This window comes from Megalops cyprinoides, chromosome 1, assembly GCF_013368585.1.
Source record: "Megalops cyprinoides isolate fMegCyp1 chromosome 1, fMegCyp1.pri, whole genome shotgun sequence".
NCBI lineage: Eukaryota > Metazoa > Chordata > Actinopteri > Elopiformes > Megalopidae > Megalops > Megalops cyprinoides.
Window position 1 is genome coordinate 28,087,541 of NC_050583.1, and position 20,071 is coordinate 28,107,611.

A 20,071-nucleotide genomic window follows, 5' to 3' on the forward strand; every position below is an offset into this window, starting at 1 on the left:
TCTCCAATGCACCGACTGTAACTACAGACATGAGAGTCGCAGATATATTTACCATTGCTTCATTTAGGCAGAATAAGTTAAACACTATAGTTTAACCACTTGTTAACGTTAGTGGTCTACCACTGATAAACATGGCATTAGCTAGCTTTGTGGGTAACCTAATTTAGCAATGGACAGCGTTATGAGCTGCTGTAAGCGATGTTGCCAGAGAATTTTTAGAAGTGACGAGGGAGAAATGACAGGACTGTTGTTTGTTTACTCGCTAGAACTGCCACACAGTTTCATAAATAAACCTACAATCAAGTTTGTCAACAGCTTAGCCTACACCACTCAACTACCATAACGTTAAATGTAATTTTTATGTCTGACTGACAGTACCGGCTTTCACATTACTGCAGAAAAACCACGCATGGCTGACATGAACGTCGTCAGGCTTATTTAGGCTAAGAGGAGAAGTGATGGGGGATATTTATTATTATTTAAGTAATGTATTTCACGTGACAATCAGCTTACTATAAACACAGATGATCTCCGTCATGGGCTACTCTGCTCGACTCTGCTTGGGTCAGCTGATTTGTGGCCTTCCAAACACGTGTGTTGCCAACAGTGGAGTTGCAGTGTGCCCTCTGGTGGACAAACTATGCAACAACAAAACTCATAACATGGTTGAAGGATCCATCTTCTGTCTCTCCGTTTCTTTTTTAATTGTCTTTTATCGGCTGTTATAAACGCCGATACTGATTTATCTGAAATTAGCTCATATTGGCCGATAATATCAGCATGCCGATTTATCGGTCGGGCTCTAATGAATATATCCCAAATGAGTAGTAAAATGTATCCCTTGTATACCCATAAGACTACAGACAGATCCATGAAACAGGTTTAGAAAAGTGCTTAAGATATTCAAGTCTTGATAGTTATCTTTCAGAAGAAAAACAAAAAAAACATTAAAAAATTTCAGATTATAAATATCTCATTGATACATTGCATTGCTTTTCATTCTAAATCTAAAATATATACATATTTTTTGGGACAGTGAGATGCAACTTTCCTTTTCTATGAACCGTGGCTGGTCTTATTTATAAAAAAAGATTACTTGTAAATATACATTTTTTTATTAGTTAAGAGCTTTTCAGAAATATGTTAATTCTGTTATCTGATATAATGACAATAATATTCAATGTTCAAATAATATTTCAATTTGGCAGACTTAATTAAGGTGCTTCAGAAGTCACATAATTTGGCAAAAAAATGTATTGCAAATGTACCTGTAGAAAATAGTGTAATTTTGCATAGTAAAATAGCAACTAATTTTGAGACTGTCCCATAACAGCTGTCCTCTGTTGTCTTCTACAATATAATGCAGGTGTTAGTGTTATCAATTCTATACACATAACACATCTTGGAAACTTTAAAATATAAACTGTGCCTGCCTGAAATTAATCAAACACACATTTTAGATCATCAAAGGCGAAATTGCACTTTAGAGTATCAATTTATCTTAGGGCTAGAAAATCACAGACCTGAACACATGCTGTAAATAAAACTCACTGAACCTCTCTGTGAGGAAAGTGCCCCCGTCACAAGGATGCTGACAGGGGTTTATGGTAATTCAAGGAAAGGAAGGCTGCATCTCCAGGCCTCTAAGTGACTGTGTAGAGCTCCTCCTTCTCATTCTTGCAGATCTGGTAGCCACACAGCTTCTGGGACCACCCCCAAGGCTCCTGGCGCCGGTCCCGGGGTGGCAGCAGGAACACCACGCTGCTGGCCACCATCACGTGCCAGATGCTATGTGTGTAGTAGTAGTTGTCGTCCGTCTCGGTGAACACGTACACCGACAGGCCAATGATGGCAGTGGCCAGGCCAGGGATTAGGTAGAACACCCAGCGCTTCCAGGTGGTGGGGTAACACTGCCGGCGCTTCACCCCTCTGTACACCTGGGGGCCAAAAGTGCAGACAGTACAGGGGTTTAGAATACTCTACACCTATTTGTGAATGACATTGCTATACTATAATAAGAGCACACACATACCCTTCCTGAAAAGAGCTGCTCTGAGAGTTGAATATTTACTTCATGTAAAATGATACAGACAGCTAGCCATGTCAGACCAGCAAAATGGCACTCTCAGGCTATAATATTTACACTCAGGCCAGGCTGCTCAGGGTGCATATGCTGAGCAAAAAAATACAAATCCTTCACAATCAACATTAAGTGACCACATTGGACTAAGTGTGAAAGGCCCACACTCTCTCTATATTGTGTGTGTGCAAAATGATGACTTTAATGATCACATTTCCTGTTCAGAGGGCTGTCGAGCATACCAAGCATCCAGCCAACCTATTTACTCAGCCTGACCTTTTCAGAATGTGACATGTCTGCTTATCAAACTGTGACAGAGACATGACAATCTCCCCTTCATTTTGCACTTCTAATCACTCATCTGCAAACAAACTGAGGAGCACATTATGGCATAGTTTTGTCTGGGCCTTTCCTCAGTGTTATGAATGCATTCCTTCAGTTGGGAACTATTTGATCTGCTGATATACAAGATGAAAGTGACACGATCACTCTTACCCAGGCTGCCACCATGGCTAGCACAGCGCACAGAATGGGGCCCAGCATGTTCCACAGGCCCCTGCGATCCAGCTGCATTGACATGGCGATGATCAGAGTGCCCAGCATGAACAGCATCTGCACACACAGACAGCCGCTTTACCATCAGACCCTTTCACAAATCTGACACGTTTAGAGACGGACGCACACAAAATCACACTAATGATTCTCTCTCTCAGGCTGCTGCGTGAGCTGCCGGAGCTGCAGAGCTGGAAAGTCTGGCTGGCATTCACTTCATGACGCCAACAGCATCGTGTCTCACATATTTAAAGGTGTCCTTGACCCGGGACATGCAGAGGATCGTGACCCAGATCGAGGAGACGGAGCCCAGGAAGTCACAGTACTGGAGCGTGTCATAATCCATGATACACAGCACCGTCACGCCTGGCTGGTCACAAGCGTGGTAAAACTGGCATGCAGATAGGAGAGATGACACAAAACACAGTGTTGTTAAACAAAGGTCACAGCTGTGCAGTGATCTAAGATAAAGGCCATATTCACAGGCCTTCAACCCTACAGGTTTTTTTTTTCCCCAATCTAAATTTTTTCTGATTTTCATCACTAGGCAAGCGAGGGTGAGAGATATATACCGTAGAGAAGAACATGGTGAAGAGATAGACGGAGGCCTCCACGATGTAGCAGCGATAAACCGCCACTACGATGGGTGGGATGAATAGCAGGTTACTGAGGGTGAGCAGGAGGGCTGCCGCCATCTGCCGACCATAGGTCTGTGCAGTCATGTTGTCTGTACAGCTCCAGCCACGCCAACCTGTGAGGCCAGTTGAAAAGAAAAACTAAGCCCTGCACACGGAACACATCTCCTCCGACGCATGCTAGAGCACACAGAATGGCTAAAGAACCTTTAATTGTGAGCGTTTGGGCAGGGGAGACCATTTTTTCGTTCCACCAAATGGCTTAAGGCGTCATAACCTTGCCTGGAGGTACGCTTCTTTTGCTCTGGAGCGGTTCAAAGTTTCTCCCACCTACCGGCTTTGCAGACACAGGCAGCATAGAGGTAGCTGTAAGATCGGAGCAGCCTGCACTCTCCGTATGTCCCACAGTCATCGATGCAGGCGCTGAGGTACACGGATGCCATCACCGTGGCAGACACATTTCCGCAGTCGCTTGTGGGGGAGAGACAAAATCAAAACCATCAGCATCAATCTTCATTCAGGCAATAACTGGAAGACTCATTCGAACTGACCCAGATGTCCGGTTCTATTTGTCAGGCTTTACCTGGCATTTCCAGGGCACACCATCTGTAGGGAGAGGTACCACACAGCAGCCTCAGGAAAAGGGATTCGCAGGGCAGCCTGGGGCGCAGTTACATTCAGACTGAGGTCGTAGCCCTGAGAGAAAGCTTTGGGGCACAACCACAGGTGCTTTAGTAAGCCATACAGACCCGACACAGTGATTTACAGCATGCGATTATCATCATTGCTGCATTGCTGACTCTACCTGTTGTGCACGTCTGGGTACTGTTCAGCGCCAGAACAGGTGACCTGGCTGTCAGGCAAGCAAACACACTGGAATTCCCATGAGTCATATTTGTCTAAATCAGGGGAGGAATACACACATAAAGAGCTGAAGCAAGCAACAGTGAAAGCAAAAGACATGTTTTAATACACATTTTTATCATGTAAGACTTTACAAGCTATCAATACCGACATCATATTCACAAGCTTTGGTTTACCGCTGGAACATTCCATGAAAATACCTCAAAGGTGCAAGTGCCAGTAATTCTGAGATGTTATTAAGTCATAATGGAACCCATATTAGCTTTTATGTTTCAGTTCTGAATGGGTGTCATTTTTAATATAGTTTTTCTTGTTTGAGAAAAATGTTAAATGTTTCAATCGTTTCAAAGGGCATTATGTGAAATACATTGAAAACTGTACATTGTCACTTATAATGAATCCTGCCAATAACAACCCCTCGTTTTCAAATGAGCACTCAGAATAACTTAATTTAATTGTCAACTGATTTTTCATGAATAACAAATAGCAAAACATGTCCACATGCATGCCATATTTTGCTTTAATACCAATCAACAATGAGAAATTGCTCAATGATTTCAGAATGTATTTCTGAGTGGGTTTAATCAGGCTGCCACCAAGGGACAAAACGCTCAAGAGGCCTTTCACTCATGCAGTCTGCTCTCGTCTCTGACTTCATGATCAGCACTTTCCATGTGGAGGTCATGGCAACTGTAGTCTCTGACAAAACCTTCAACCGCAATGTAACACTACTAGGGTACAGCCTACAGAAAAGCAAAAGCCAGGCATCCACTTACAAAAAGCTCTGTCTGAGAAGTATATTTTTTCAGCAAACACTAATTTCCCTTGTTGATACTCCTGACAATCCAATCTGAGACCACCATTTTAACAATAAAAGGTATCTATATCCTGGATTAGCAGTTGGTCCCACAGCACTAAGTCAAGTTCCACTATAGGTGTCTCCTTTCCTCTGTACAATATTTTCCCAATTGCTGTCACCTGTGGATTACCAACAAGGGGCATTCATTTTTTCTTAATATTAATTACATTGTTTGTGTAAGATATTAAGAATTACTTATTTTTCCTCAACTTCTGTGTTGTACATTGCAAAGCAGACTCTGACAACTGCACTGTGGGTGTGCTCTGCAAAAATGGACCTGACTCACACAACTTGGGCAACAAAATTGTGAACATGTTTTCAGTAACCCACCTGGTTAAGTTTAAGGTCTAGGTTGAGGGTCCCACCACTGTCAGTGAAGGAGTTGAGGTTGAGGAGGAGAAGAGTTGGAGCCACGGAGGAGACAGTGATGTTGGGCCCATTGATCACTGCAAAGCGCACAGACACCACATCCAGTTCCTCTTTAAACACCGGTTGGTTGTGCACACAGGTGTTGCTAAGTAAGTCTGGGCTCAGTGAACTGTTCCCGAGGGCACTCGTGTTCCCCACTGGTACTGAGAGGTTGCCTCCCAGCACACTGCTGCCGTTGGCACTAAGCCTGGTGAAGAAGTCTCCCGTCAAGCCAACACTTTTAGGTTTACAGCCCACTGTTAGAGAAAGACACAAATAATGTCATCCTCAATTAGTGTCAACTAATATGCATAAAGGCTATCAGTACAGAAACCAGGAGCAAGGAAAAGAAAGTGTTGCAAATGCATTTTTTGTACTTTTATTTTAATATGTGTAATGTATCCTTCATGTCTTAAAATAAGCGTGTCTTACACAAGATTTTGTGGGTACTGCACTGTAAATGTGTAATGCATTAGAAGGTACACTGGATAAGGGTGTCTGCTGAGTGACAATAATGATAACTGTAAAGGCAACATGACAAAATAATCGAAGATCTATTCAAACATATGCATCACTGTATAATAAGGGTGTTGCCTTCATAACTATTAACAACAGTCATCTTCATTTAGCATATTCTCCACACAACAATATGCAGTAACTGATTAAATACTTCTTCTGATCAACTTTTGTTGGATGATTGTAGAGAGTTCTGAAGAGCACTTTATTACTGCGTTCACCTGTGCTATTAGCAGAGATTGTGAAGGTTGTGGTCACGTTGACGTAGATGCTCTCCACAGTGATGCGGACCCAGGAATCCCACGGCGGGATGCGAAGCGTGGTGGCGCAAGATGCCCTCCCAGTGCAGTTGACGGTTCTTACTGAGGCGTCTCCGAGTGAAGCAGAGCCAAGGGTCAGCAGGAGTGGGCAATCCGTCGCCATGACGTCCTCTGTGACACAGCCTGTGATCCGGATGGTCAGATCAGATGTGTACTCTGGGACAAAAATCCTACAGAAAATAAACAAATATATATAAAACATGTGAACTGAACCATTTTTATGATCAGTCTGAAACCCTTTCACAGTTGACAAAACAGCCATTTTTCATCAAAAGAACTACTTACTTGAGAACGGCTGGTTTGTCGGGGGAAGTAACGGACTGAGGCAGAGGAGCTTTTGACTCCAGGATGGGCATGTCAACAACTCTCCTCACAAACATCTGAGGCTGGAAGAAGTAGGAACACGAGGAGGAGAAGCCCTGCGTTGACCAAAAAAACACAGGCCACAGTTAACAAGAGGCCAATCACGTTTGGAGAAACAAAGGCATGTTACATTACATTCCAGGTATTTATCTGCACCTTGTGCTCGATTTTCCCATCATCTTTTGGGAGATGTGCAGCCACAAACCAATCTCCGGGTGCAGGGTTGGAGACATTGAAGAGGGTGATATTTTGCCCGTTGTTTATCGACAGAGTCAGATTCTGCGCAGGTACGAAGGCTGTATTGTTCGCAAATTCTGTCTCTATGGGATTTATAACCGGAGGGGCACCTGAACGGAAGTGACTGTAGAAGGAAAAATTATTACCGTTTTAAAAGACCATTACATCAGTGAGAGTGTATAAATATTGCACACAATATGATATATGAATATATGAATAGATACACAATATGAAACCATAGAAAACAATGTACATAACTTGTCCATATTGTCACTTACATTGTAATATTATGGTTTCCACAGTTCGACCCTGATCCTTTAGTCACAGTTAACAGCCAACGGACCAGCACCGTATCTTCAGGCACTCTGAAATGGTACAGTCGAACGTTCCCGTACCAGCTGTATTTCGACAACTTCTGTGGTGTTTTGGAGTAGTATCCAGAGACATAAGTTAAATCTAAAGAAAGAGGTTTAAATGGTTAATTAGAGAAAGCACGACATCAACGCTAACACTAGAGGTACGTAAAAATGAGCTGGGTCTGAGGGATTTTCAGACAAGCTGGCCAATTCACGAAACGTCACAGTGAGTATGCCATCATCACTTCACAAGTGAAAACACCTACAAATAACTCTAGAGGCTTTCCATCGCCGTCTTTAGACGTCTTTGCATTCATCTAAAAGCCCAATTGCCAGTCACCTTTTTCAGAGCAAATAACACTAGCTAGGCAGCACAGATAACAAAGGCGTAAACGGATAAGACCTACGTCAGTTCGCTACCTAGCAGTATTCCTGGAATATTAAAGACTCGTTACCTAACGAGGTATATAGCCTTGGTAAGTAGCGGATATGTCAAAACGACAGTTGTTGTAATTATCAAGGTAGACCAGACTAGCTAGCTAATACTACAGCCAGATGAGTCATGCAATTCGTGAGTCAATGAACAAAATGTAGCAACCCCGCGTTCGAGTATTCACCCGAACACTGATGCTGTTGTTCACAAGCTAGCTCTCTCAATGGAAAAATATCGCTTTTTATACGGAAACGAAGCATGGCCAACGTTAACCAACACGTTGCACTAATCAAACAGGGTCTAGTTAGCCGGTTAACTACCTAAGGTAAGCTAGCTGTGTAGGTAGCTAACGTTATCTACCTAGCAACGTTTAAGTAACGTTAGCTTTCTTGCGGTCTTTTACATTTATGTCGTGGGGATAGCACATTTTAAAACTAGATGTATCAGTAACTTGATCTTAGTTAGGGAGCTAGCAAGCTAGTTAACGTAGTTAGATCGTTTATCCGACCTAACATTAGCTTGGTAGCTCAACTTACCCTCTCCAAAACAGTTCGTTATGATCATGGGAAGGAGGAGACATAAAACAGCCAGTCCGTCCATTTTAACTTTTCATTCTCCAATTAAACGAGTCTATCGAAACAGTTGTCATCTTATTTATCACTTATTTCGGTCATTTTTGGTTGCTTGTTTGTGCGATTCCGAGCGAATCGAAGGCTGCTTTAGTTTATTATTGCCGTTTCCTGGTTTCATACGCGTGAAACAATGACGTATATGCGTAACATTATTTTATGATCTGATTGGCTAGAACATTCTACTTACAGTACATTGATGCAGGATGTCACTAGTCCGAAGTACAACAGGAACTGAAACACGTGTTTGTGGTTCAGTGTAATTTAAAACATTATATAACAAGTATTTTTGTTTCATTTTTATTAAACCGGCTTGCCCTTATTGATTCGCAGTACACTGTGTGCTACATTGTGTAATACTCTTCTGCAGTTTGCGAAGTAGCACAATTTGTTCTGATGTAGCAAAGGTTGTATTAGCAACTAAAGCATTTACAGGATAGCTGTCAGTACCTTACACACATATTTAATACGTTTTTAGCTATCAGCCTGACTTTTGGATTCACTTTGATTCTGTGCTGTTTTGTCTTTAACTGTTCGTGCGACCACGTCTTTAAAGAGCATAATGGGAAATCCATGCAGGTAATTTTACATTTACATTTATTTATTTATACATTTATTTATTTATTTAATTTTCTTCACTGGATACAATTTCAGTAAGACAACGCAATAACTGTTACACAGTGAACCTGTCCACTTTTCCTCATTCCTCCTGGTCTTCTTCTCCACCTTATTTTTTCTGCCAATTACATCATCACAAATCATCCGGCACATGTTACTTCTCACCTAGCCTAAACTTGACCACATTCGGACAATAGCAAAACCTGTTAACGTGGCCAACTACGGGACAAACAGGAAGCAAATTTGGAAATTAAACTATATTACATTGCCAATTTTTGTTAAATTTCCAATTATTTTAGCAGCTGTTTAGTTTACAGCTGGGGTATTTTCACAGTGTATCTGGATCGCTTTCCATTGACCATGTTTTTATAAAACAGTTGGCACCTATCATTATCATTCATTTTGGAAGTGCAAAACATGCTTTGAATGTACTTAAAATAAAAAGGTCTCTTGTCCAACAGAGGTAAAGTTTGGTCAATTTAAGATGACGATGAGCCCAATCAGAGGATCTGCCTTTGTACGCACATTCATATAGTGTATGATGGTCATAAATGTTTCCATGATGGGAGAGTAATGCACCAGTCTGGTATTTATTGTCTTTATTATTTGTTTGTTCAGTTACACAAACTGATTAAATATTTTCTTCATGTAATACATCACTCTGTTCAGCCTTAACTCTAATGCATAATGTCATTATGCTCATCAATGCCACGGTAATGTAGGTTTCTGCACTGACAAGGTCAAAATAGGTGACACATTTTATTCCTATTGTATGATATGGTATAATTTTTTTTTTTCATGATTTCATAATTACTTTTGTACTGCTACTTTTAAACTTGCCTTGACACACCGGTCTCTTGCAAGTCTGTATACTAGTAGGTTAGGTGGGTTCATGTCTATTTACAAATCAAACAGCGGAGAATCCGTTTATCTACTAGGCTCCTTGTGTGTGTCTGTGCTTGTGTGCCTAATGGTGCATGTAATTTATTGTCTCTGCACTCAAGAGCTGACATATTGCAATTATTGATTTTCATGTGCCCAAATCAATATTGGAGTGTTTGTGCCAGGTATGACTTGTATTTAGTGAAGGGAGCACCTCTAAGCACAGGCAGAGGGGAGAGAAGAGAGTGGGAGTCTGAGCCAAATGGGGATGCGCTGATAAGGCTGGATGATGGACACTGCTCTGCTTTTATTATAATCAATGCATAAGAGCCAATTTACTAGAACATATGTTGGGACATATGCTCTGTCCTACTACAAGGAGTCATTAGGGACTTTATTATTCTGTGGTTGGCTAATAATCACCCCATCTTGATTGGATATGTCCTTGCATTTTAGCCTTCATTGACTGCATGATGTGTCAGCAATGTTTGGATGATATGCAGGTTTTAAGTTTTAACAGGAATCTGTTCCTTATCTCTACTATTCATTTTGCTACCTGGCTCTATTGTTCTTAAAATACATATTATGATCATAAAAATCAAAGAAGCTAGTTTGACACATTCAAAGGTGTATATTGTTTAGTTTGCAGAAATTTAACTCCAAGACTTTGTACTACTGACACCACATTATTCCATGTGTTTTTTCCACAGGTGAAGCTGTGAAGCTGATATATATATATATATTTTTTACATTGAGTGTCCATCTAACTTTACCTTTTGTAATCTTCTTCTTTTGCCATAAAAATAAATTTGCCATTTACATGGTGTGTTCACCATTATGTGTTTGTTTACTTTCCTCAGCTCTGTCAGTCTGAACCCACACTTTCTGTCTTTGTCTATAAATATGTCTCTTTTTTATGGCATTGGTTAATTTGTTAAGTGGTGGAAAGATTTAATTATGTGGCAGTCCTCTGCTAATGTTAGAGACCTTCTCCATATTGAGACTTCATGATAAGCGTGATGTTCTTTTAAAAAGGGACGTACTCCAAAAGTCAAAATAGCATATGATTTGATTTCACGCCTATTTAGCCGCATCCTTGACTGGACACCCAGATCAGAGGAACTGTGATAACACACCCGTCAGCACCAGGCTGGTGGGCATCTGTGGCCTGAGGTTTAATAGAGGGATGTAGTGGAACAACACTCAACAATCCCCTGGCAAGAAGGCCATTAAGGTGTTGTCTGTCTTCCCACCCCCCCTTTCTCTGTTTCTTCACTACTCTCTGGTTGCTGGGTGCTAAAACAAACCAATGCTCTATTTGCCCAGTCTACTATTACAATACTGCCTTCAAATATTTGTAAGAGAGACAGCCCCGCACTCGACTATAAATACAGAGCCAGGTAAAGGCACAAAGCTTGGAACTGGGAGCTGGAACAAGAAGCACTTGCACAATACTGAGGTAAGAGCCATGTGCTATTATACAGTACAATGCTTTAAAGAAGCAACGTAGGGCTGTCAGCTAATTCAGTTAACATGGTAAAAATACATATGCCGTAGGAATTTTTGTTTTCTGAATGGTATAAATATATCAGCAGTGATATAAATTCTTAAAACATTGGCCTCCATACTGGAAATGGGAAGAAGCTGAAATGGGGGAGAAAAAAATATGTAAGACTTATGAAGTGATATATTTCTGCATGCTGATCAAGGGGTATCTCAGTAGCTCATAAAAGCATGCATTATTTATTAGCACTGAGAATACTAAGGGTTGGTTTATGCAACAACAGTGATGAAAACATAATTATGAAACAGGGCAGAGAGTTTGGTGCTGACTACAACTACAAAATTCTACTGACTTCAGAAATCCTGACTGAATATGTGAGGATTATATATGTACAGTACCAGTCAAATGTTTGGACACAGCTGATTAAGATAATGGGGAAACATGCATTCAAACACATTTTGATCTAAAGACTTATGCTTAAATGCTTGAAACTTGTTTCTTAGACAAATATAAACAGTAAAATTGATAACTATGTATGAATGTCTTTCCAAAAAATAATTTTAAAATTAAAATGGCTACATTTGGCTGCATTGAAGAATCTAAAATATAAGATAGTTTTCATTTGTTTAACACTTTTTAACACTTTTTGGTTGCTGCATAATTCCATTTGTGTTATTTCATAGTTTTGATGTCTTTACTATTATTCTAAAATGTGGATTTTTTCAAAACCTTTCTTTAAACAATATTTTTAGTTTCATGAAAAGCACCATCAAAATATTTTTTTGCAAAAATTCTGTAGTTTGCTGAGTGAAAATGGCACCATAAAAAAGCTGAAGAACTGTTCTGAGTCATTTTGTTTGGTAGTCTTCAGCTATATTATCTGGATCACTTCCCTTTACCTTATGTTGGTTTTCATTGCAGCCTACCTCTTAATTTTAATGCTGAATGCTAACCTGTTTCCTTGTATATGACACAAAACTCATAAGAAATAAATTTATTTATTAGTTTTTACCAGTACACACACCAAGTCCATTGGTTTCAAAGTAAAGAAAAAGAAATATCAAATGACAGGTCAGATTTGAGCTTCCTGCTGACATAAGTCTATTAATTCATACATTCTGAAAACAAACAAAAAGACACAGACCTATACATGGTGTCTTTGATTAATATATGATTGCACGTAAAAATATCTGGGATACAAATAAATAATCTGTAGAATTGAAGGGACTATAACTGATCATGTTAGTGACACCACAGAATCCAGTAGCAGGTGCACATTTGTACATACCTTCCATCCTGAGCATCTCTTTTAGCTATCTCTTCCTAATTGTATATCATAACAGGTTAAGCATTGCATAAACATGAATTATATATGCCTCATGAATTTTAGATTATTCTGCTGCTGAAACGGTATCCACAATACAAAGCTGTCTGGCACAAAAGTATTAAATTATGTATCTAAATCTCTGCGTCATCATCACATTTGCTTAGCAGACAGCCTTATCTAGAGCACCTTCTATATCTTACAATTTTCACCTGTTATCTATTAATAAAACTGGATATTTACTGGGGCATTTTAGGTTACCTTGCACAAGAGTACAGTGCTCCAACTGGGAATCATACCAGTTACAGTCCTACTTTTCACCACTATGCCACACTGCTGCCATAAATTGAAAGGGGATAAAAAATTTAAGAACAGAACCACGGTCACTGAAAATACAAATCCAGACAATCCTTCTTTCAAGAAAAATCTGAAGACACAGCTCTTCCGTGCTCACCTGAACACCTGAAACAGTACCACCTACAGCAATTTCTTCTTCACCAAATTGCAATCTATGGTTTCATGCACTTTTATCTCTACCAGCTAACTTGCACTTTGTCTGGCCAACTGTTGAAACTTGGTGATGCTGTGCTGCTAATATTGTTGACGTCTTATGTGGCTTTTTGCTTGTGTTGTACTCTGCCTCACTTGTAAGTCACTTTGAAAAAAAAAATGTCTGCCAAATGAATAAATGTAAATGCAAATGTAAACAATGCATGTTCAGCCAGCAGACTGCATTGGGTGGTGTGAGTAAATGATATGTTTTGACTTATGCAAATATGAATTTTTCAGAGAGAGAAGAGCAGATACAAGAATGGCTGCAGGGGTTATTAGAAATCTCAGTGAGTTTCGACTCACCACATCCTACCAGCACCCTTTCTACTGCCAAATGGACATTCAAGACTCTTTAATAGAGGATGAAGAGGAAGATGAAGAGGAGGAAGAGGAGGAGAACGAGGGAGAGGAAGAGGGACTTGAAGAGAGGGGAGGTTTATCTTGCCATACACATGGAGGGGATGAAGGCTGGAGGGAAAAAGCCTCAGCTCCCAGCCCCACAGAGACTACCTACCGTCTTCTTCGCTTTGCCGACCTCATTAACAGCGACATCCAGCGCTACTTTGGGCGGAAAAACCGAGAAGAGGACCCAGATGCCTGTGACATCTACGAGGACCGCACATTTCAGGGGAAGTGCGGACGGGAGCGCTACTATGCAGACCTTGTCAAGATGGCTCAGACAGGTGACAGTAGTTCTGCAGGGGGTAAGGGAGGGCAAGAGGAGGCCCAAGACTCCCCTTCCACTCCCCTGAATCTGCCCTGTGAGGTTGACTGCCAGGCCCTTGAGGTGCTGTGCAGCCAGGAGAATACTCAGCAACTGGGACCTCTGGCTGAGCTCTTTGACTACGGACTGCGCAGGTTTGTGGGATCAAATGGAGGAAGCAAGCAAGCTCCCCAGCAGAAAGGAGACAGAAGACATGGCCACATTCTGCCCATGTGCAAGCGTCGTCTACCCCCCAGTTTCTGGACAGAGCCTACGCCCGCACAGCCAGTCTGTATGCTGAGCACCTCCAACACCCCCGATTTTAGCGACCTCCTGGCCAACTGGACCACCGAGAGCAGCCAGGAGCTGCACGGAGGAGTCAGAGACTCCCCTCATGAGTTGACCCGACAGGAACTCGAGACAGAGTACCACATATCATAGTTAACTGGAGAGGAGAGGCCATACCACATCAATTACCTATCCTATTGAACAAGGGTCTGCTCAAACCAAGATGTATTTGGGGAACCAGGAACAAGAATTGTTGAGAAGAAAATATTTGCAACATTAAAAAAGGACATCTGACCACCAATTTTGACAAAGGGTCTTTATTTATTTATATACTTGATGTGTATGTAATGAATTATGTTAACCTTCTATGATACAAAGATCTGTTTTGGTCCTAAACATTGCTCTTTCCTGTTTGTAAATATACTTTTTCTGGAGGCATACACACAGTGTGTGTAATTTTTTTCCCAAAAAAAGCCATTAAATGAGAGTAATTATTAATGAATTAAAATGAACATGATGCACCAGATGCTTGTTATATGTGTATATGAAAGTGATTGTTTTCAGTGTCCATCTAGAAACTGTAAAACGTCCCCAGCCCATTAGCTCTTTAACTGCAGAGTTAAAATGGAGGATGGAATCATACCAACATTTCAAATGCTGATAGACACAGTCTTTTGAAGCCCATTCAAAGAACTGATTCAGTACTACCTGGTTAAAATACAGCAACTGGTAAATTAAGCTGCATGGGAAGGAATGCAAAAGAAGGTTTAGTATGCAAACATAAGCTGAGATAGTCACAAGAATGCAAATGAAAAATCCACAGTCCAGATAATGCAAGATGATCAGGCTAAGGTTTTCTTGTGAAAGCAGATGAGGTAAACAACCCCCTGTTTTTAAGGTACAAGTAAACACACCCTTCAAGTTTCTTGTAGAAAAGCACCCTTTCCCACTGGCCCAAGAGGGAAGAGGGGATAATGATTCATGATTAGGTGAACAAACAGAGGTCTGTTGACTAAGCACAGAGGCAGGAAGGGGGGGTATCATGCCAGCATTTCCCATTTAAAAGCCAAAGTCTTCCACTCTGAGGAGGAGAGGGAGAGGCGCTCTGACATCATTGTATTTTATAGCCCAGTTAACAGCTATTTATGCTGGGTCTGCCGGATCAAGACAAACACAGAAATAGACAATGTACACACAGAGGCAGTGCTGCATCCACAGCTAATGGAAGATGGCAATTCCACCATTATTTTCAATTTGTGTCCTTAGCTCAGTCATGCCTTTTACTTTCCCCTCAAGACATTTTCAGTCTACTCGACTCCCAGTCAGTACCTCATTGTAATGTGCTCCATAATAATGATGGTATACTTCCTTCTGTAAGTTCAGTACAGTGCAAGGTCTTCTTGAGTGGATGATGTCATTAGCAACATGGCAAAAGTAGTATTCACTTGAACACTTTTCACTGGACTATCGGAGACATATTTTCAATGACCTGTTATCTTTTCAATGCTTTTCATTTACCTTTATTCCTCTTTATGTGGATGAGAAACATTCAGTCACTACAAAATACTTGGGAAAAATCATAAAAGCTACTGTGTATGCCAAGTGGGCATGCAGACATACTGTTTCTCAGAAGACCAAAAAATAGCTATGTTGTTGAAAAAGCTTGGAGCGGTAACCAATTAGGAGGAGAAAGCTTCTTTCAATATGATCCTACTGAATACAAGTGAACTGAGTCAGTATGGTGCTCTCACTCAAGAGAAATAGTAATGCTTCAGAGTAATGTCACTTTAACCTGCCTCTGGGTTTTAAGCAAGTAATACCACACTGGAGGGATGGAAGGCTGGGCCAAATGGATGACTATAAAAGGAACTAAAATGACCATGTTATATGTTATCAAAAATATATATACTAAATACATTTTAATACTATTTTGTTGATTTTGGGGCAATCTGGATGCTCTCCAACCAGTAATGTTATAACAGTTAGAAATCACTAATGTAACAGAATTTTACCTCATTGACAGGTTATTCAGTTTCATCTACTACATATTTGCCAGCCAGTGACTTCATTTTTAACAAAAAAAAAAAAAAAATAATAATAATAATAATAGTCTTCAAAATTACACAACATACAAAGAAGGAAAATTACAAGTGAACATAACCCTCAACAGTGCACAAAATACACAAATAAAACATGAGGTATGGAAATTTTGACTAAAATAACACTATAATATGTTACAGCTAAGACAGGAATATCCACATTAACAACTGAATTTTTAAGGGTACCAGCAATCTGGCTGGTAAATACCTACAAATATAGGTAGGTATAAATCTTATACTGCCCAATCTAAACTATTTAAATTTATGGAAACATTAGCAGTACAAAACTGACCAAAAATAATTTATGTATTTATGTTATACATTAACAAAGTATAAATATCTGATATAGTTGCCAGAAAAAAATGTGCACATGGCAATATTCCAGTGTATCTGGAATATCTGGCAATATCTGCTTATTATTTTTTAGTTTCAGGCATTTCCATCCAGTCGTTTTTGCTTTAGGTCAGTGTCCAGTCAAAAATAATGATAACCCACCACATAAATTTCAAAAATGTTTAAATGGAAGCGGTAAAATGATACATTGATACACACTATTGGTTGTATGCTATACCATAACATCATTTAAATCATTAGATGCTGGAAGCACCAGTGATCCACATGCTCACTCCAAAAACCAAAATTCTCTGGCCATTAGCTAATACTACTACTTTTCCCCATACAAATGAAAAAGAGTAAATACCTTTCTGCACTCACTTGTAAGTTAACATACACCGCACAAATTTACATATCACTTTGGAAAAGATACCAGAATTAAACAAAAGTGTTAAATTAATGCTATAAACTGATTGCCATTGCTTAAATCATAGCAATTCATAGCATAGCCTTTCAGTAAGAATGACTGACAAAGCCTCACCCCCAAGTTGGACCTAAAGAGTTGACATTCAATCTCTAAAATCTTTCCTGTTCCAATGAAGGTTGAAGCATTTTGTCTTCCATTCACTTTATCTCAGAGTGAACAATCCCCTGTGTACTACAGTACAGGAAATCCTGTCCATTTGCAAATGCCACTAAATGCACCCATTAGGAAACCTAGCCAGGAAGCAGGAGCTATATTGACAGCTCCTAGCCTGACACTGAAGGAATATTTCATATCATTTCTGTCACTCTGCCTCTTCAGAATGGATGTAATTCCTCTCAGCGGCTCTTGTTAATTATTGTGTAGATCAAGGTGTTAACAGCCCCTGCTGTGTAAAACACCACAGATACTTGGCAGCTCAGCAATCTCTGTAAACAGCAGCTCATGTTTTCCCATTTGTGTCCCATTTTGTATCGATGATCTACAGCTTGTACTAACATGTTCCTCTCTGATACTCATGACACATATTAAAGAGCCACTGTCACTATTTACAGAGCGAAGTGGGCTGCATTTTAGGACTCAAAGAATCAAACTTAATCAGTATTTAAGCTCCCATTAATGTCCAGCACTACCAGCAATAATATCTTATACTATGGGAGCTGAAGTTAATTGCTCCCATGTTTTACTGTTTAGGACAGTGGAAAGAAATCCAGCCAAACTGACCGGGCATAACTCCCTTTTCTCAACACAACACAAACCAAAACATACTTCCAGTTCACTCTCAATTCATCATATAACCAAAGGCTCTCAAGTGTGTCCCCCAGCAAGATGGGAATGGGGAGATTTTAAATGCGACTGTGTTCACATTGTTAAACAAGCTCATGCATTGACACAACTTTCCGCTTTCACTTCCAGGGGCTCCACCATTGTTCACACATGCATCAGAGTTTGAAGCCAAAAGACCAATTGAAGTTCCCTTCAAAGCAAACAAGCATATTAATTTTGTTTTAATTTGATACCATTTGGCCCAATAGAGCTCCAGGCTGGTATGGTTGTTGCAAACAAGATATCCTTGATAAAAATATTCTGTGAAGGACCACTCAATAAGGACACATTTGAGTGATTTTTGGTACCTCCTCTCTCACAAACATGAACATTTTCATCCACCAAGGCTCTAGTACTTCTGAAAATGTAGTTTGTGTTGTTAAAGGGGAGAACAACAGCTCCAGTGCCACCTTCAGTTATATTTAACATAAGCCTTCAGTATACATTCTTATCTGACAAACTGACAAAAATTCCTCATTCCTGCATCAGCGTAAAACATTATGCAGAATTTGTCAACCATGATGTCAGGAGTTTTATTAATCCTTAGCTTTATTAGCACAAAAATATTTTCCAATCCATCGTTATTTCTAATACTACTAGGGTATAAAAGCATCAATGGACAACAAGGGGAAAAAAATCAATGAAAGAAACAATCTAAGGAAAATGGATTGTACAAACACACATATATTAGGAAATTTCATTTGGCACAAACTGTATGTGGATAGATGTCATGACTGATTTCATACCAACATGGCCTTTCACTACATCTAAAGCATGTAATATTAATAAAAAAAATCATACATACCAAGCACAACTGAAATTTCAGGTTTTTGAAATTACATTAAAAATAATATACCCTGACTACATGTAATACAGCAGTACACGCCACTGTTGTTTATTGACAGTAGGCCTACAGTGGTCTACCATGATGTACAAAAATGCCTATTGTGCACAGAAAATTACATACATTTTTTTAATAAGAATTAGCTTTTTGTCTGCAATAGTAAATATTTTGTCACTTAAATTTAACAATTAAAATTGCATATACAAACATCAGTCTTACAGTCATCACATTTTGCATACTGCATTATCACAGCATAATTGATGTCAAAGTCTCAAATAATCTTCCATTTCTAAAAAAGGCATAACTTGAAATGAAATAAAGAATATCAACAAAATATAACACCTTTATGTGGTCATAAAATGTTTCCAGATGCTAGAAAAGGAGGTCACTTGAACTCTAAAAGACACAGCCCTGTTTTGAAAAATCCCAAAATGCCTAGTTTCTGTTACATCAGCAAGTGTGGCATGCCTTATCAGAAGTTTTACTGAAATGTATTTTTATTGTGACCATCTACCTATCGATACTCCTTACATCTAGCTGGCTAGTACTCTCTAGACAATCAAAGTCAGAGGTCCAGTACCCAACTGCAATGTCAAAGCCAGGCCCCTTCTTCATGAGCAGAATGCTTTAAGCTTGGTTTTATTTCATGTAGAATTACTGCTGGATGAAATAATTTTTACAATGATAAAATCGTATTTACACATCATAGTCATTCTCATATGAAAGGCAAAATTTGAATTAAAATATGTTACATGCTCTGTTTGGTGAGACATGGACATTGAGTGTATTTCTGTTAAAGATTATACTGTTAAGTTTTTAAACAAACATTGAGCAGGTCTGAAGCCATTCTCTCTAAAAAAAGACAACACCAAGACGATGTCTGGTTGGAACTATCAAACATTCATCATCAATCAACCTCGCTAATAAGGAAAGAGTACAATACCTTCAACTGAAAATTGAACACATTTGAATTGAAAAATTAAATTGAATTCATTATCGTAACATGAGCTCCAGCAAATCACTCACTGCCTATTGCACAGTAGTCATCACATCATTTGCATTCGAGTGCTGTAGTTGAGTACTATTACATAAAGAATACCAGAACATTTAGAATCTACCATGGAAATATACAGATCCTCCTCATCATTGCTTTTTCCACACTTTCTGAAAATTTGAACAGTAATAACGAAGAATTTGTAAACAAGTCACTGAAGTTGCTGGCGCCTACACACAACATGCCCTCACATCTGCTCACATTCGTTCACTCATGCGCCTACAACCATACAGACTTATATGTACATATATAAACACACAGAGCTGTGACCACACAAGTACCACATGATCCTTACCCCATCTTACAACC

General features: G+C 39.6%; 2 protein-coding genes across 2 annotated transcripts; one reads left to right on the forward strand and one right to left on the reverse strand.

The window, feature by feature from the left end:
* Window positions 1-650: 650 nt before the first annotated feature.
* On the reverse strand, window positions 651-8,358 carry pgap6 (post-glycosylphosphatidylinositol attachment to proteins 6). Its single transcript, XM_036530996.1, has 13 exons — window positions 8,160-8,358; window positions 7,113-7,290; window positions 6,754-6,958; window positions 6,520-6,653; window positions 6,136-6,404; window positions 5,321-5,655; window positions 4,073-4,166; window positions 3,851-3,974; window positions 3,602-3,738; window positions 3,205-3,383; window positions 2,877-3,023; window positions 2,576-2,692; window positions 651-1,937 (listed from the first exon to the last, which is right to left on the reverse strand). Exons 1-13 carry the CDS (start codon window positions 8,221-8,223, stop codon window positions 1,644-1,646), a joined length of 2,277 nt encoding a protein of 758 aa, XP_036386889.1. The 5' UTR covers window positions 8,224-8,358; the 3' UTR covers window positions 651-1,643.
* A 5,033-nt stretch (window positions 8,359-13,391) lies between these two features.
* LOC118779090 (protein PERCC1) lies at window positions 13,392-14,276 on the forward strand. The gene has a single exon (XM_036531017.1). It carries the CDS (start codon window positions 13,392-13,394, stop codon window positions 14,274-14,276), a length of 885 nt encoding a protein of 294 aa, XP_036386910.1.
* The last annotated feature ends 5,795 nt before the right edge of the window (window positions 14,277-20,071 follow it).

Bases quoted from the DNA above. Each gene is read 5' to 3' on its own strand.
- pgap6 (XM_036530996.1), bottom strand. From the start codon at position 8,223: ATGGACGGACTGGCTGTTTTATGTCTCCTCCTTCCCATGATCATAACG. The intron at 6,654-6,753 runs GTGCAGATAAAT...TGGTCAACGCAG, and splicing joins ATGGGAAAATCGAGCACAAG to GGCTTCTCCTCCTCGTGTTC. The intron at 3,975-4,072 runs GTAGAGTCAGCA...TGTGCCCCAAAG, and splicing joins TACCCAGACGTGCACAACAG to CTTTCTCTCAGGGCTACGAC.
- LOC118779090 (XM_036531017.1), top strand. From the start codon at position 13,392: ATGGCTGCAGGGGTTATTAGAAATCTCAGTGAGTTTCGACTCACCACA.